The sequence below is a fragment of the Salvelinus fontinalis genome, chromosome 20 (genome assembly GCF_029448725.1).
Source record: "Salvelinus fontinalis isolate EN_2023a chromosome 20, ASM2944872v1, whole genome shotgun sequence".
In the NCBI taxonomy this organism is placed as follows: domain Eukaryota; kingdom Metazoa; phylum Chordata; class Actinopteri; order Salmoniformes; family Salmonidae; genus Salvelinus; species Salvelinus fontinalis.
The window spans coordinates 23,753,479-23,772,049 of NC_074684.1; the positions used below are offsets into that span (position 1 = coordinate 23,753,479).

At 40.2% G+C, this 18,571-nt stretch overlaps 1 protein-coding gene across 3 annotated transcripts in view; it reads right to left on the bottom strand.

Moving 5' to 3' along the window:
* Positions 1–18,571, bottom strand: part of LOC129817549 (DNA polymerase zeta catalytic subunit-like) — a 98,817-nt gene that overhangs the window by 41,656 nt on the left and 38,590 nt on the right. For 2 of the 3 annotated variants that reach the window (XM_055872926.1, XM_055872928.1), the window contains exons 4-7: positions 9,374–9,537; positions 4,155–4,290; positions 3,453–3,547; positions 1,733–1,837 (exon numbers count right to left, since the gene is read on the bottom strand). In XM_055872926.1, coding sequence (XP_055728901.1) covers positions 1,733–1,837; positions 3,453–3,547; positions 4,155–4,290; positions 9,374–9,537 — 500 coding nt within the window. Of the gene's footprint in view, positions 1–1,732; positions 1,838–3,452; positions 3,548–4,154; positions 4,291–9,373; positions 17,571–18,571 lie in introns of all 3 variants that reach the window. The other variant, XM_055872927.1, reaches the window with a different exon arrangement.

The window sequence follows — 18,571 nt, forward strand, 5'->3', positions numbered from 1 at the left end:
TCTCCACAAACTGTCCGAAACCATCTCAGGAAAGCTCATCTGGGTGCTCGTCGTCCTCACCAACGTCTTGACCCAACTGCAGTTTGACGCCGTAACCGACTTCATTGGGCAAATGCTCACCTTTGATGGCCAATGGCACGCTGGGGAGGTGTGCTCGCCACGGATGAATCGCGGTTTTCATCTGTACCGGTCAGATGGCAGACAGCGTATATGGCGTTATTTGGGCGAGTGGTTTGCTGATGTCAACGTTGTGAACAGAGTGCCGGTGGGGTTATGGTATGGGCAGGCATAAGCTACGGACAACCAACACAATTGCATTTTATCGATGGCAACCTGAATGCACAAATATACCGTGATGAGATCCTGAGACCCATTGTCGTGCCATTCATCCGCTGCCATCACCTCATGTTTCAGCATGATAATGTGCACTGCTGCATGTCACAAGGATCTGTACACAATTCCTGGAAGCAGAAAATGTCTCAGTTCTTCCATGGCCTGCATACTCACCAGATATGTCACCCATTGAGCATGTTTGGGATGCCCTGGTTCAACGCGTACGACAGTTTGTTTCAGTTCCCGCCAATATCCAGCAACTACGTACAGCCATTGAAGAGGAGTGGGACAACATTCCACAGGCCACAATCAACAGCCTGGTCAACTCTATGAGAAGGAGATGTGTGACGCTGCACGAGGCAAATGGTGGTCACACCAGATACTGACTGGTTTTCGGATCCACACCTTTTTTAAAGATATCTGTCACCAACAGATGCATATCTGTTTTCCCAGTCATGTGAAATCCATAGATTAGGGCCTAATGAATTAATTTTCATTAACTGATTTCCTTCTATGAACTGTAACTCAGTAACATCTTTGAAATTGTTGCATGTTGCGTTTATATTTTTATTCAGTGTTGTACTGGGTCGGACCCTCCTTTGCCTCGAGAACAGCCTGAATTCTTTGGAGCATGGAAACATTGCTCAATTGGTATCAGGGACCTAACGTGTGCCCCGAAAGATTGTGCCCCCCACCATTACACCACCGCCACCAGCCTGTACCGTTGACACCAGGCAGGATGGGGCCATGGACTCATGCAGTTTATGCCAAATCCTGACTCAGCCATTAGTATGACGTAACAGGAATAGGGATTCGTCAGACCAGGCAATGTTTTTCCACTCCTCAATTGTCCAGTGTTGGTGGTCGTGTGCCCACTGGAGCCGCTTCTTCTTGTTTTTATCCATTTACATGAACGGGGTCGTACCTAATAAACTGGCCACAGTGTATATTCAGTCAAAAAGCATGTAGACCTGCTAGACGTTTGATTGTGGTGCTAACTAATGGAGGATTTGGCTGTGGGGAGGTATAGCTCTGTCCATCACTCACCCTGTGACTTTGGGATCTCTATCTGAGATGACTGGTTCACTCACCCTGTGACTTTGGGATCTCTATCTGAGATGACTGGTTCACTCACCCTGTGACTGTGGGGTCTCGATCTGAGATGACTGGTTCACTCACCCTGTGACTGTGGGGTCTCGATCTGAGATGACTGGTTCACTCACCCTGTGACTGTGGGGTCTCGATCTGAGATGACTGGTTCACTCACCCTGTGACTGTGGGGTCTCGATATGAGATGACTGGTTCACTCACCCTGTGACTGTGGGGTCTCGATATGAGATGACTGGTTCACTCACCCTGTGACTGTGTGGTCTCGATCTGAGATGACTGGTTCACTCACCCTGTGACTGTGGGGTCTCGATCTGAGATGACTGGTTCTTCTCTCGTCGTCTCTGCTTCTCGTCCTCCCAGATGACCTGCAGGCCAGGATTCCTGGCAATCTGATCTACACACACACACACACACACACACACACACACACACACACACACACACACACACACACACACACACACACACACACACACACACACACGCACGCACACACACACACACACACACTTTAGCATAGATCCCTACACATAAACCTCTGCACATCCTTCTCTATCCTTTTATCTACCGTCAGTTGGATGAAGGCCTTTTTCAAGAAGAGAACATTGATGCACACATAGGAATGTGACGATTATAGAATTTGGGGTAATGATTAATTGTCACGGTTACTGTCATAATTGTCCTTAGAGATATATTATATAGAGAAAATGATCTGCAACATATGAATACAACACAGCTTTGGAGACACCCCTGTTAAATTATTATTTATTTTTTTACTCATTGTTTTGACTGCTTAGAACTTTTGGAAATAAAGCTTCTCCTGCTGACTGTGCCGTTCTGCTATTAAAATGATTACAACTTGATGCAAAAATGAAAAACTGCATTTGGGTAAATTATTTCTACTTTAGTATAAAGTGAATTCCCCCTTCTCCTAAAATAAATGTAATAAGACATTACATTTTGTAGTTGACGGTTTTTGTCCATAATTGTCGGTTACACGATTATACAACGATTGTGCCAGCCCTACTCACACAAAGCAAAGTTAAAGATCATTGATCCAGAGCCAACCACTCAGAACTAGGCACAACCTCAAAATAATAGAATCAGTTTTCAACCATTTCCTTTTCAACAGAGAGTTTGTGTATCCGTTTTTGGGGCAGATGGAAAATCTACGTGCCAAGACCACATATGTGAACTGCCATAGTGTGCCCCCTCTTTCTACCTTGTGCAGATAATTGTGTGTGTGTGTGTGTGTGTGTGTGTGTGTGTGTGTGTGTGTGTGTGTCCATTGCCAACACTCCATATTATGAGCACAGCTAATCTAAAACACAATCAAAACTGCAATCACTTTGTTTCAATTGTTCCTAGTATGTATCAAGAATAGCAGGAAGTCTGTAAAAAGAGTTCATTGTGAATTGAGAAATTGGAACACATTCCAGCAACAGATGAATATTCATACATGTCTCTGCATGTTCTAAACAGTGTTCTCTTTTTGCTTTAAGTTCTCAGTTCAATATGCTCTTCCACCCTACATCCCCATTTCCAATTCCCTCTCCCTCCCCCCTCTCCAGACAGAAGGCAGACAGATAGGGTGAGTGGACAGTGTTTGTTTTGGGCCGGATGGTCACTGATCTCATGCTCCAATGTGCTGGAGAGCAGGAGCCTGGCAGTGTGGTAAGAGACTGACAGCGTTTGATCTGGAGGCCTCCGTCGCTCATCTGTGTCACATAGGCTGCGCCCCAAATGGCACGCTATTCCCTTTATAGGGCTCCTTTAGGGATTCTAGTCAAATGTAGTGCACTACAGGGAATAGAATGCCATTTGAGAGGCAACCACTGATGTGGAAAAGCCACCATCACTCAACTGTGTTACATAGTCAGAGCAGAAGTGAGTCAGTAGCCATCCCCTCCCTCAGGCTCTCCCTCATGTGTGCCGACCGTGTCTGCCTGACTGACTGGTTGACTGTTTGATCTATGACAAAAAAAAGTGTTCAAGTTTGTTGTACTTACTGTCTATCTCCAGACGGTTGAGGATGTCTGCAGCCACAGCATCTGCCTCCAGCTCACACGTACTCTGTTTCTCCACATCCTCCAGGACTAGAGAACTACATCACACAGAGAGAGAGAGAGAGAGAGAGAGAGAGATTTATTTATATATAAATATATATATATTTTGTATATATATACATATATATTTGATTTTTATTTTTCGATATGTATACTTTGACAATGTAAGTAATAACGAACTTGCCATGTCAATAAAGTCAATTGAATTGAATTGAGAGAGGAGAGAGGAGAGAGGAGAGAGGAGAGAGGAGAGAGGAGAGAGAGAGAGAGAGAGAGAGAGAGAGAGAGAGAGAGAGAGAGAGAGAGAGAGAGAGAGAGAGAGAGAGAGGATATATAGACCTAATGACATTTGAAATGTCTTTTGGAATGTTGGTGAGTGTAATGTTTACTGTTAATTTGTATTGTTTATTTCACTTTTGTTTATTATATACTTCACCTGCTTTGGCAATGTTAACATACGTTTCCCATGCCAATAAAACCCTTGAATTGAATTGAGAGGAGCGTGCGAGAGATCAAATCAACCTTACACAGAAAAAAAAACTCAAATAGAAACCACAGTTATCATGTACAAACAAGAGCTAAAAAGCTGACACCGTAGAGGCCCACAACATGTGAATGGAGCCCGTCTGAGCAGGTGTGGCTCACCAGGGTGTGGCATCCTCCTGCCAGCAGACAAACGTGCCTCCCAGGGTACTGTCACTCAGTTTGGAGGTACAGGGGCTCTTCAAGGGTCTGGTGCTGGGTCTGCTGCGGAAGCCCTGGTCATCTGGGGGAGACCCCTCTGTTACATATACACACACACACACACACACACACATCAATGTGAGTCATGTGTTGGAAGTCTATCTGAGGAGATTTATTGCTGAGACAGTCCACAGTCCATGTCCATGTGCTTTCAACATACAGCAAGACTAAAAAAGCATACCAGCTCAGTATTTCAAATTGATTTGGATCTACACAGATTTTTACACAGGGTTTTCAAATGTCTGTCATTGTCTTCATCCCAGATTACAAACTCACTTTCGAGTTGGCGCAATACTAAAACGTATGTAAACATTGTCACAGCGCTTTGGTCTCTTTCTACTTTTTGGTTCTTTGCAACTCCTTTTCCATTGATTGCATGAAATCCAGAGGTGGATTTAGCTTTCAAGCACTCTCTTTGTCTGGGAGGAGTTCCTGGCCGATTCATGAACTCTTCCATGCCTGGTGGTGTGATGCTGGGTTCTGCCTCCCCTGGCCCAGGAGGGACTTGCTCAGGCATGAAGAGCAGTGCAGAGTGGAGATACCTGTCCCATCTCGGCTCGGGATTAGCACTTACTAAGCCTTTGTCAAGATCAAACAGAAAAGACCTATCTGCCGCTTTATTCACAGCCATCAGGCAGGAGAGAAAGGGTGTGGAGTGTGAAGCCAAGGCCAAGTTCAACCCTCTGATCTGAGATACCTCCCCTGATCCTCCACTTCCACGGAGATACCTCCCCTGTTCTACCACTGTCTCCCTCCCACTGAGGGGCCTTGTGATTCTCAGGTTCACTTCCTGGGATGAAGGGAGGTAGGGAGTCCATGTCTGACTGCCCCCCGGCCTCAACCCTCAGATTACAGGCTCGACTTTATCATTCTCACTAGGAGATATCAAATGTCCCAGCTTGGCTTGTTGCTGCGGCTTTATTTTGGTTGGCAGAGGAGAGGCGGGAGGTCATATTAATACTAAACAGCTGTGTAAAGTACAAGTTCAATAAACGACCGAGTTCAAAAGGTCAGAAGTAAATAGATCCATATCGAAGCTCTTACTGGTTTATTTCTCTAGATTGACGTCAGGGTGTTTGTTTGTCCAGCTCTGTGAAACAGAGGAAGAGACTGATGATATTACTAGGAATGGGCCTCGGGCTCCTGGATTGGGTGACATACAGGGATGTGGCCTGGATCTCTCAATCTTGTGCATAATGACTTATTGTCTGTAACAGGCTGACAGTGTTCCAGAATGCTCTGGGGTTCCCGGAGAATGTACAGGAGGCAGGAGCTAAGAGTTACTCCTCTAGTCTAGTTTCAGGGCTGGAGGGGGGCTGCCACCTGGCCGGCACCCCATTGCTTCTAGTTCTCCCTCCCTCTTTATCTGTCCTTCTGTTGTAAGCTTTGCTGTGTGTTTGCAAGGTGTATTATTCAAAGCACTGTCATTGTAGAGCTTTATGATTAAAACCTTCTCTAATCTATCTATATGGTCAGGTCTTTGAAAGGCCAGGGTGTCATCTGGTTGGCACTCTTTCAAAAACGTCACACTGACCAGGATGCATTAGGTAGCAGGACAAGAAGGTGGTGTGTGTACACCTGTGTGAGATAGATGGTGTGAGCTAGAGAAGCAGCAGAGGCATCTCAAGGCCATTGTAAAGAAATGTACTAATACATCATGACACAAAGCATGGCAGCTTTCACTCTCTCCTTGTCCTCCCTTACAGCCTCCCCACAGAGCCAGAGCACGGTGGAGGAGGTGGCCTATAGTCTGGGTTGTCTGTCCATCAGAGCAGAAAACAGCCTTGGTCTGATATGACTGGGCATGCTGCAACTACATTGTCCTCAACCACATGAAACAATAACAGTAATATCAACCACATCCAACAGTAATATCAACCACATCTAACAGTAAAATCAACCACATCTACCACTAACAGTAATATCAACCACATCTAACAGAGAAATCTGAGGTTTGTAGGTTTGCATATCCAATATACAGTGTCTATGGGGTCATATTGCACGTCCTAAGGCTTCCAATTAATGTCAACAGTCTTTAGAACCTTGTTTGATGCTTCCACTGTGAAGGATGAGGGAATGAGAGCTGATTGAGTCAGGGGTCTGGCAGAGTGCCCCGAGCTCACTCAGGTGCACCCCGTGAGAGGTAGCTCCGTTCCTTTTCGTTTCTAAAGACAAAGGAATTCTCCGGTTGAAACATTATTGAAGATTTATGTTAAAAACATCGTAAAGATTGATCCTATACATCGTTTGACATGTTTCTACGAACTGTAATGGAATTTTTAGACTTTTTGTCTGGCCTGCGCGTCATGAATTTGGATTTTTTACTAAACACGCGAACAAAAAGGAGGTCGAACAAAACAAACATTTATTATGGAACTGGGATTCCTGGGAGTGCATTCTGATGAAGATCATGAAAGGTAAGTGAATATTTATAATGCTATTTCTGACTTCTGTTGACTCCACAACATGGCGGGTACCTGTATTGCTTGTTTTTGTGTCTGAGCGCCGTACTCAGATTATTGCATGGTGTGCTTTTTCCGTAAAGTTTTTTTGAAATCTGACACAGCGGTTGCATTAAGGAGAATGTAGAAAGTACTGGAGAAAGCACTGACCTAACATAATCAGATGGTGTGCTTTCGTCGTAAAGCCTTTTTGAAATCGGACACTGTGGTGGGATTAACAACAAATGTATCTTTAAAATGGTGTAAAATACTTGTATGTTTGAGGAATTTGAAATATGAAATTTCTGTTGTTTGAATTTGGCGTCCTGCACTTTGACTGGCTGTTGTCAAGTCGATCCCGTTAACGGAATCTCAGCCGTAAGAAGTTAACCACATCTAACACTAACAGTAATATCAACCACATCTAACACTAACATCAACCACATCTAACACTAACAGTAATATCAACCACATCTAACACTAACAGTAATATCAACCACATCTAACACTAACATCAACCACATCTAACACTAACAGTAATATCAACCACATCTAACAGTAACATTAATTTTCAACCACATCTAACACTAACATCAACCACATCTAACAGTAACATTAATATCAACCACATCTAACACTAACATCAACCACATCTAACAGTAACATTAATATCAACCACATCTAACACTAACATTAATATCAACCACATCTAACACTAACAGTAATATCAACCACATCTAACACTAACATTAATATCAACCACATCTAACACTAACAGTAATATCAACCACATCTAACAGTAACATTAATATCAACCACATCTAACACTAACATCAACCACATCTAACAGTAACATTAATATCAACCACATCTAACACTAACATCAACCACATCTAACAGTAACATTAATATCAACCACATCTAACAGTAACATTAATATCAACCACATCTAACACTAACAGTAATATCAACCACATCTAACAGTAATATCAATCGCATCTAATAGTAATATCAATCGCATCTAACATGCTGACCAGAACGGACACATCGCGTGCGCGAGCGTCGCAAAATAAATGTAGAAATCCATGTTATTCAATTATTGCTCCAACGAGTGTCTGTGTTGCCAACGGCTAAAATAGAAGTTCCGTTTCTGACGCAGATCGCACTGCAAGTCCTGCCTTACCCATCTCCTTATTGGTTTATAGAAGCAGGTACCCACGTACCATCTCCTCATTGGTTATACCCACGTGGGTGATTAAAAGAAGAAATGTTTTGCTGTTTGTCCTGGTAATACTATGAAAGTGTAGATGCCAATCACCATATAAGTTCAAAGATGAAAAAGCCTGGAAGGAGGAGAGATGACTAGAAACGATTTGGTTGGTCGTTTTATGTGTGGATTAATTGTCGGAGTAGAAGACCTTGTGCATTTCAGGTAAAATAACTCAATGTTTATATCCCAGGACAAATTAGCTAGCAACAGCAAGCTAGCTAAATAGGACAAATTAGCTAGAAAGAGCAAGCTAACTAGCTAAATTGCCATACATGTTTAATACTTTTCGACCTGTCCCCAAATTAATGTCATTGGTACAGAGTTTGTTTTGATATAATAACCTGCGTGTCGTGATCGCGTTTGGTGTAGGTGGACAAAATACATTTATGCACGATAGAGTACGATAGCGCACGATGGCAGCCGGTTTGGGTTCCGTGTAACACCAACAGTCAACAGCATGAGTTGAAACCGAAATTAATTTAAAATTGTTTCGTTCTGAACAGAACCATAACTCTTTTGGTCCGTTTCCACTGTTCTGACCAGCTAAAAAACAACCGGTTCGAACCCAAAAAAGTACCGGTTTATATTGTTACTTTCTGTTGTTTTTTAATGCTCTGATTATTTTTATTGTACATTTTTGTTATACTGAACGAAAATATAAACGTGTAAAGTGTTGGTCCCATGTTTCATTAGCTGAAATAAAAGATAAAGAGAGTCACACACACATATATATATCACACACACACTTCCAGTAATTTATTGGGTAAATCCCTCCCGAAATGTTGGCGATTTACCCAATACATTTATAGTGTGCGACTCTTTTTATAGCTTATAGTTAATTCGCCGTTAGTCAGCACCTCTACATAAAATACATTTCTTTGGGTGTGCGCCAGCTCATGTTTTAACTGAAATAAAAGATCCCAGAAATGTTCCATACACACAAATTTCTCTCATTTAGTAAACACATTTGTTTACATCCCTATTACTAAGCATTTCCCCTTGGGTAAAATAACCTTTCCGCTCCCGGTTCTGATTCTTTTCCTTAAACATTTTCGTTAATTTTTGTTTTATGGTTCTGTTCCATGAACCGGTTCCAACCCCTGGTCGACAGTAATATAAACCACATCTAACACTAACAGTCAACAGTAATATCAATAACTGCATTAAAAAGCCCGCCCCCACACAAAGTCATGAACTTCAGAGTAGGATGCTAGACCTTTACACTCAACCCTTCCTTCTTTCCTCCCTCCCTCAGACTGCCCCCCCCCGCACCCACACACATTCAAGAAGATGCAGAAGAATTACAAGAGAAAAAGTGTAAATCTCAGTAGCACCCCCACTAATTGTTTAGGTTATGATTGGGGGAGGGGAAACTGATCCTAGATGTGTACCCCCAGAGCGTCCCTTACCTTCGCGCTGCTGGCTCCGGCGGAACTTGACGGCTCCCAGGTTGACCATGTTCATGCCGTACAGGTTGTAGTCGATAAATAGCTGCAGCAGGTAAGGAATGTGAGCCTCGTGGGGTTGGTAGCTCTTGTTCATCACAGCACCTCCTTGTAACAGCTCACACACCCTGGAACCACACACACCCGATTAGATATATATTTTGGCTGCTATTCACAGACATTTACTTTGCGTATGTAAAAAAGCAATGTGTTCCAAAATCCACAACAAAATAAACAAGAGATTGAGCCAGAGATTCTTTCATTCAGGAGCTAATATGCTTTCAATTCAAAACCCCATTCAAATCTCATTCACCTTGTAGACCTAGTTGCTGGAACGATAACGTGACATAGGGCTGGGGAATACATACAATTAATTTGATTATTTTGATTTTATGTTTTGCGCGACATTCCAAATGCCTGAATCGCAGAATCGAGGTTTGTTGTATGTTTCGTTTTTATGAGCGTTTATGTCCGCTTGTTCTCATGTTGCACCTTCCCATTTACACCAGATATCTGTATTTAATGAAAAAATGCTCATGTTGCCGCCCTAACAAAGGGAGTCGTTGTCCCAAAGGCAGGCGACGTGTTAAGGTTAAAAATAAGTGCATAGAAATGCATTGGGCTTATTTTGGACAGATTTTGGCGCTGTGTCCAAGCCCCTCTTCCCACCACTCACAACAACAAAGATGAGATCACTTCTTCCGCTCTGACAAACGGTTTCAACCCTCTATTTGCATTTGAGGTTTGGTCCAACAGAAATCGGTCATACGGACACCGAAACACATGGATATATTATTTTACTGTAATAGAGGATAAGTTAACCTTTTGAACCATACCCTGTTTATGTTTCAACTCCTCAAATTTCAAGCAGAGCAGACATTACTAAAACGGATGTACCAATGAACATTAATTCTGGAAAATGAATGCTGTTTGTCGCGCGCTTTACGCTACCACGTATAGCTAGCAACATTTTAGTCAAACAAAGTTAGTTATACTAGCTGTTTAGTGTGTTTTAAAAATGTGCAAAAAGCATAAAACAATTATATAAAGAATTGGCCATTTGTTTTTATTCTGAGAAATAAGGTAGGCCACTTGATTTCAACATGTGAACTAAGTGGACAGGCTAGCATTATGTTCAAACAGTTGGACAAGGACAGAAGGGTGTGTTCATAACAATTCAACTGTTTTGCGTTTTAGCTGAATTCAGAGCTTGTGAAATTATACCTAGATCCAAATTGGATTAAAATACAAATATTAGCTGGCTACACACTAGCGCGTGGGCTTTAGAGTTTATGACACCGGTGTCTGCTACATTATTAATGAATGTGAAATATGCATGGTTCTGGTTACATTTGTAACATAACTGGCATTGTTATAGACAGACCTGAAAGCTAGATAATCAGTTATTATCGCAAAAAAAGCAGGTACAACTATTTGGATGAAATAATGTAATTATTAGTGGGTTTTATGGTTGTGGAAGGCATATATTCAGCCTAGGTATAATTCCACAAGCTCTGAATTCAATATAGTACTGCTGACTGTCTTAAATGCAGTGTACTTGACCTTTAAATTGTGCAACACAGCTTATTTAGAGAAAACACATTGAAATAGAGTTTTAGGCCCTATGGCCCAGCCCTACTGTGACAATACGCAAAAGAAATTACCCGCCCTCCTCTTAGGAGGATACATATTTTTTTGTTTTACATCTTTTCTGCAACATATACATTTTACATACATCTGCATTGCTTGCTGTTTGGGGCTTAATGCTGACTTTCTGTATAGCCCTTTGTGAATTCTGCTGATGTAAAAAGGGCTTTATAAATTTGATTGATATACAGTAATCACATAACAATAATGCATTACTGAACATAACAATAATACATTACCGAACATAACAATAATACATTACTGAACATAACAATAATACATTACTGAACATAACAATAATACATTACTGAACATAACAATAATACATTACCGAACATAACAATAATACATTACTGAACATAACAATAATACATTACTGAACATAACAATAATACATTACTGAACATAACAATAATACATTACCGAACATAACAATAATACATTACTGAACATAACAATAATACATTACTGAACATAACAATAATACATTACCGAACATAACAATAATACATTACCGAACATAACAATAATACATTACTGAACATAACAATAATACATTACCGAACATAACAATAATACATTACCGAACATAACAATAATACATTACCGAACATAACAATAATACATTACCGAACCAAAACAATAATACATTACTGAACATAACAATAATACATTACCGAACATAACAATAATACATTCCTGAACAAAACAATAATACATTACCGAACATAACAGTAATACATTATCGAACATAAGCTATAGTTGGAGTCGGAAGTTTACATACACCTTAGCCAAATACATTTAAACTCAGTTTTTCAAAATTCCTTACATTTAATCCAAGTAAAAATTCAGTTTTAGGCCAGTTAAGGTCACCACTTTATTTTAATTTAGAATGTGAAATGTCAGATTAATAGCAGAGAGAATTATTTATTTCAGCTTTTATTTCTTTCATCACATTCCCACTGGGTCAGAAGTTTACATACACTCAATTGGTATTTGGTAGCATTGCCTTAATTGTTTAACATGGGTGAAATGTATCAGGTAGCCATCCACAAGCTTCCCACAATAAGTTGGGTGAATTTTGGCCCATTCCTCCTGACAGAGCTGGTGTAACTGAGTCAGGTTTGTAGGCCTCCTTGCTCACACATGCTTTTTCAGTTCGGACCACACATCTTCTATAGGATTGAGGTCAGGGCTTTATGATGGCCACTCCAATACCTCGACTTTGTTGTCCTTAAGCCATTTTGCCACAACTTTAGAAGTATGCTTGGGGTCATTGTTCATTTGGAACCAAGCTTTAACTTCCTGACTGATGTCTTGAGATGTTGCTTCAATATATCCACATAATTTTCCTGCCTCATGATGCCATCTATTTTGTGAAGTGCACCAGTCCCTCCTGCAGCAAAGCACCCCCACAACATGATGCTGCCACCCCGTGCTTCACAGTTGGGATGGTGTTCTTCGACTTGCAAGCATCTCCCTTTTTCCTCAAAACATAATTATGGTCATTATGGCCAAACAGTTCTATTTTTGTTTCATCAGACCAGAGGATATTTCTCCAAAAAGTACAATCTTTGTCCCCATGTGCAGTTACAAACCGTAGTCTGGCTTTTTTATGGCGGTTTTGGAGCAGTGGCTTCTTCCTTGCTGAGCGGCCTTTCCGGTTATGTCGATATAGGACTCGTTTTACTGTGTATATAGATACTTTTGTACCTGCTTCCTCCAGCATCTTCACAGGGTCCTTTGCTGTTGTTCTGGGATTGATTTGCACTTTTCGCACCAAAGTACGTTCATTTCTAGGAGACAGAACGCGCCTCCTTCCTGAGCGGTATAACGGCTGCGTGGTCCCATGGTGTTTATACTTGCGTACTATTGTTTGTACAGATGAACGTGGTACCTTCAGGCGTTTGGAAATTGCTCCCAAGGATGAACCAGACTTGTGGAGGTCCACAATTGTTTTTCTGAGGTCTTGACTGATTTATTTTGATTTTCCCATGATGTCAAGCAAAGAGGCACTGAGTTTGAAGGTTGGCCTTGAAATGCATCCACAGGTACACCTCAAATTGACTCAAATGATGCCAATTAGCCTATCAAAAGCTTCTAAAGCCATAACATCATTTTCTGGAATTTTCCAAGCTGTTTAAAGGCACAGTCAATTTAGTGTATGTAAACTTCTGACCCACTGGAATTGTGATACAGTGAATTATAAGTGAAATAATCTGTCTGTAAACAATTGTTGGAAAAATTACTTTTGTCATGCACAAAGTAGATGTCCTAACCGACTTGCCAAAACTATAGTTTGTTAACAATAAATTTGTGGAGTGGTTGAAAAACAAGTTAACGACTCCAACCTAAGTGTATGTAAACTTCCGACTTCAACTGTATTTAATCCCACCCCACCTATCACAATGTACCATATATTTTTCAATTGTGCTGTTGTCCATACATTTTTAACCTTTCAAATCGCATAGTATCCACAGATTGTGAGCTAAAGACAAACCTTTCCTCCGAGTATTATTATATTTATTGCTTGACTACAGCTTTCCAAAATCACCCAACACTGCTATTTGTAAGGTTGATTTTAAGTGAATGTTGTGATTTTTTTTAACCATTCCTAAACCTGTGACCAGAAACAAGCTACATAGGGGCAATACCAGAATTAATGATCTAGTGATTGTCTCTTCGCAGCAAAATCTACAGAGCTGAGTATGTTGCATGCCCCATACAGTGCATTCGGAAAGTATTCAGACCCCTTGACTTTTTCCACATTTTGTTACATTAAAGCCTTATTCTAAAATGGATTTAATTCATATTTATCCTCCTCAATCTACACACACTACCCCATAATGACAAAGTGAAAACATAAATACCTTATTTACACAAGTATTCAGACCCTTTGCTTCGAGACTCGAAATTGAGCTTAGGTACATCCTGTTTCCATTGATCATCCTTGATGTTTCTACAACTTGATTGGAGTCCACCTCTGCAGCACTCCACCAAGGCCTTTATGGTAGAGTGGCCAGACGGAAGACACTCCTCAGTAAAAGGCACATGACAGCCCGCTTGGAGTTTGCCAAAAGACACCTAAAGGACTCTGACCATGAGAAACAAGATTCTCTGGTCTGATGAAACCAAAATTGAACTCTTTGGCCTGAATGCCAAGTGTCATGTCTGGAGGAAGCCTGGCACCATCCCTACGGTGAAGCATGGTGGTGGCAGCATCATGCTGTGTGGATGTTTTTCAGCGGCAGGGACGGGGAGACTAGTCAGGATTGAGGGAAAGCTGAACGGCGCAAAGTACAGAGGGATCCTGAAAACCTGCTCCAGAGTGCTCAGGACCTCAGACTGGGGTTAAGGTTCACCTTCCAACAAGACAACAACACTAAGCACACAGCCAAGACAAAGCAGGAGTGGCTTCAGGACAAGTCTCTGAATGTCCTTGAGTGGCCCAGCCAGAGCCCGGACTTGAATCCGATCGAACAACTCTGGAGACTTGAAAATAGCTGTGCAGCGACACTCCCCATCCAGCTTGAGAGGATCTGCAGAGAAGAATAGAACTCCCCAAATACAGGTGTGCCAAGATTGTAGCGTCCTACCCAAGAAGACTCAATGCTGTAATCGCTGCCAAAGTGTGCTTCAACAAAGTAGAGTAAAGGGTCTGAATACTTATGAAAATGTGATATTTCAGCTTTTTAATTTCAATAACTTTGCAAAAATTTCTAAAAACCTGTTTTTGCTTTGTCATTATGGGGTCTTGAGTGTTGATTTTAATCAATTTTAGAATAAGGCTGTAATATATCAAAATGTGGAAAAGTCAAGGGGTCTGAATACTTTCAAAAAGGCACTGTATAGCATTCTTTTGGTGGCAAGACCTTTGAATAATAATTTACATTTTAAAAATGTATTTAGTGTTGAATGAAGTGTTGTTTTTTTGTCAGTTCATACGCCATGGAATCGGTACATCAAAAATCTCTTTCTATTTATTTTGCAACCTGTATGGCGCAGCTGTCAATATTTTTGTCCTCAAATGAAACTGGTATATTTTTCGATTTAAGCCAATCCTTTTCAGCCAATTTGTATCTTTAATATATGGCGGACAATTTCCCTACCGTCTCTCTCTTCCACTTGCCTCCTCCATTTATGTGGTAATGCTGCAATCAATTGGTTGTAACTCTGGATTGAGCAGACATTCTCATATATTTGCGATAGCTGCATATGTGACAACTCCACCGTTTCTATTCATAATATCACTAATAAATATACCATTTAAAAGAAAATGTCCATAAAGATTTTTATTTTATCAATCAGTATATTTGAGTTTAACCATAATGTTTGTTCTATCTTTTCTGGAGGATAACATTTTAATTGTAATGAGCTTTGTATGGTTTGTTTAAGAAAGGGCGACGCTTTAAACGAAGTTTAATTTCCAATTAGTCGGAAATGAGAAGTTGTAATCTGTATAAAGGCAAAAAGGCTATTTTTGAACAAAGGATGAACTTTTAATAATCTACTGGAAAAACATTTTGGGTTCAAGTATAATTTATTTATGAGTGAAGCTTTTAGTGTGAGGTTTAATGCTTTAATATTTAATAATTTGAGTCCCCCAAACTCACATTCATTATATAAATAAGCACATTTAAATTTTCCCTGGCTTAGCATTCCAAATAAAGTGAAAGTTTTTGCTCATATCATACTAAGTAAGTCAACTGTTATAGGACCAAATCGTTAATCAAATGTGATTTTTCCATAAATAAGCAAGTATTTAGCTCTCCATGGTTGCGAATCTTATCTATTTTTGCAAACCTTCTATTGAAATTGGTTGTGGGAAAATGTATTTATATTTTTTGAGATATGAATATCAAGTATGTCTACTCCCCCATCCACTCATTTTATTGGTTAAATATAAGGCACTGTAAACATTGTGTCTTTTTAATTATCAAATACTTCATATGGTAATTAGGTTTTAGTCCAAAGAGGTTAGAAAAGTGATCAACATCTTAAATGAGACTGTGCAGGGATCCAGATTGTGGATTTAAGAAAAAACTTTAGTCATCGGCATACATTGACACTTTCATTTTTAACCCCTGGATTTCTAACCCCTTGATGTTGTTGTTGGATCTCATTTTAATAGCTAGCATTCCGATGGCCATAATAAATAGAAATGGAGACAACGGACAGCCTCGTCTTACTCTTCTTAAACTCTTAATACTTTCTGAGAAGTAACCATTATTTCCTATTTTAACCCTGGGTTTGCTGTACGTTAACCCATTGTATAAGAGATTCACCAAAATTAAAGTAATCCAGGCATATATACACTGCTCAAAAAAATAAAGGGAACACTTTAACAACACAATGTAACTCCAAGTCAATCACACTTCTGTGAAATCAAACTGTCCACTTGGGAAGCAACACTGACAATAAATTTCACATGCTGTTGTGCAAATGGAATGAACAAAAGGTGGAAATTATAGGCAATTAGCAAGACACCCCCAATAAAGGAATGGTTCTGCAGGTGGTGACCACAGACCACTTGTCAGTTCCTATGCTTCCTGGCTGATGTTTTGGTCACTTTTGAATGCTGGCGGTGCTTTCACTCTAGTGGTAGCATGAGACGGAGTCTACAACCCACACAAGTGGCTCAGGTAGTGCAGTTCATCCAGGATGGCACATCAATGCGAGCTGTGGCAAAAAGGTTTGCTGTGTCTGTCAGCGTAGTGTCCAGAGCATGGAGGCACTACCAGGAGACGTGGAGGAGGCCGTAGGAGGGCAACAACCCAGCAGCAGGACCGCTACCTCCGCCTTTGTGCAAGGAGGTTCACTGCCAGAGCCCTGCAAAATGACCTCCAGCAGGCCACAAATGTGTGGCAAATACACCATGACAGCGCAATACACAAGGGGTGGAACAGTGGCAAAGGTACCCACAGGACAAACAGAATAATATTAGTATGAGGAGAGATTAAATAGCATTAATACAACAAAAATAATTCTAAACACACCTTTTAGTTTACAAAGTTAAACAGATGTATTTTTTCTTCATAATAAGCAGGAGTAATATTCTTAGATCAGAATGACAGCAGACTGTACTTCTATCCATGTCACTAAAGACTAACAGAAACAAAAGACAAATTTAACTAGAATGGCTTATCTTTTCTCCCCAACCCAACTCTTTCTATTTTAGCCAGGTAAAAATGTATATTTTTTTAACAATCTGCTTAGCCATTACAATTGTAACTGGCTATACTTAGTTCCCCACCATAATCATAACCAAGTTTCAATTATACTTACCTCAACCATTGTATGTAAACTTACCATCAAAAAACACTATGATGATTAAGTGTCCATATAGCTGTACCATAATATTTGCAAGGTTAAGAATACAGTAGTCCGTATTGACTGAAAGTCCGTATTGCCCAGCGACAGCCCCGAAACCTGAAGGTCTGTATGGAGGAGTGGGCCAAAATCCCTGCTGCAGTGTGTGCAAACCTGGTCAAGAACTACAGGAAACGTATGATCTCTGTAATTGCAAACAAAGGTTTCTGTACTAAATATTAAGTTCTGCTTTTCTGATGTATCAAATACTTATGTCATGCAATAAAATGCAAATTAATTACTTAAAAATCATACAATGTGATTTTCTGGATTTTTGTTTTAGATTCCGTCTCTCACAGTTGAAGTGTACCTATGATAAAAATGACAGACCTCTACATGCTTTAAGTAGGAAAACCTGCAAAATCGGCAGTGTATCAAATACTTCTTCTCCCCACTGTATGTATATATATATATATATACATATATATATATATAGCTAGATAGAGCCAATATCATTAGAATCAAGAATATAAGGGTAGCATAAATAGCTCATATAAAAAAATTAAATACCCTTATCGCTTAGAGAAGTGCTACCATAAGCCAGTTAAATATGTCGGCTCTACCGTTAACTTTAATCAGTTTAACCCAGTGTTAACCAGTCAGCCGCACACTAATAGAGACAACAACCCTGTTGACAATACCCAATCCCTTTTCCGGTGTGTATCGGAACAATAATAGGTCCTTCACATTTTTAATATTGAGATGTATTTTTTAAATGTAAAAGGACAATAATACCAATTACTTTAGGATTGTATAGGCTCACTCCCGTAGAGAACCTAGACAGGTTTTAAATTCTGTAATACTTTATCCTAGCCATACATTAGATCAATTCATATTTATTACGTTTTATCTTCAATTCTATTTGTTCCGATTCACATCCGCCAAAAAGGGTCGCACTATCTAACAGCTTTTAAGTCATAATATACCCCCATCTCTACAATTAGGCCATATCATCTAAAAAATAATGTTGCTATTTTATTTAAATGTAAAGCCTTACCCATCTTCCCCTAAATCAAAACCTGATTTTAAGTCCATATAGTACAAAGTTCGGTATTGCCTAAATTAAAAAAGGATAAGTCCATCTTACCCGTTTCACATTCCCAAAAGTCCAACCTTATTTTAAGTCCACATAGTCTACGGTTCTGT